This window comes from Merops nubicus, unplaced genomic scaffold (genome assembly GCF_000691845.1).
Source record: "Merops nubicus isolate BGI_N331 unplaced genomic scaffold, ASM69184v1 scaffold38068, whole genome shotgun sequence".
NCBI lineage: Eukaryota > Metazoa > Chordata > Aves > Coraciiformes > Meropidae > Merops > Merops nubicus.
In genome coordinates, this window is record NW_008627032.1 from 1087 (window position 1) to 1550 (window position 464).

General features: G+C 62.3%; 1 protein-coding gene across 1 annotated transcript in view; it reads left to right on the forward strand.

The window, feature by feature from the left end:
* The window catches only part of LOC103778595 (zinc finger protein ZFPM1-like), a gene marked incomplete at both ends in the record, with an annotated part of 867 nt that extends 466 nt beyond the window's left edge, over window positions 1-401 (forward strand). Inside the window, 2 exons of the mRNA XM_008946188.1 lie at window positions 132-227; window positions 306-401. Of these exons, the coding sequence (XP_008944436.1) occupies window positions 132-227; window positions 306-401 (192 nt within the window). The remainder of the gene's footprint in view (window positions 1-131; window positions 228-305) is intronic.
* Between the last annotated feature and the right edge of the window lie 63 nt (window positions 402-464).

The window sequence follows — 464 nt, forward strand, 5'->3', positions numbered from 1 at the left end:
ACCGCTGGAAGGAGGACGGGGGCATTCTGCTTCCTGCAGCTGCCACCCTGCTGGCCAGCACAGCTCCAGGGGGTGTCCCCGCAGTCCCCGTGCCCCTTCTCTTAGCACTGAGGTGTCTGTCTGTCCCACAGGAGAGCGGCCGTTTGTCTGCTTGATCTGCCTGTCTGCCTTCACCACAAAAGCCAACTGTGAGCGTCACCTGAAGGTGCACACGGACACCCTGAATGGTGAGCGAGCACTGCCTGACGTCCCCACGAGGACACCCCCATCCCCTCTGTCACAGCCTGGGGCTGTCTGTCCCACAGGAGAGCGGCCGTTTGTCTGCTTGATCTGCCTGTCTGCCTTCACCACAAAAGCCAACTGTGAGCGTCACCTGAAGGTGCACACGGACACCCTGAATGGTGAGCGAGCACTGCCTGACGTCCCCACGAGGACACCCCCATCCCCTCTGTCACAGCCTGGGG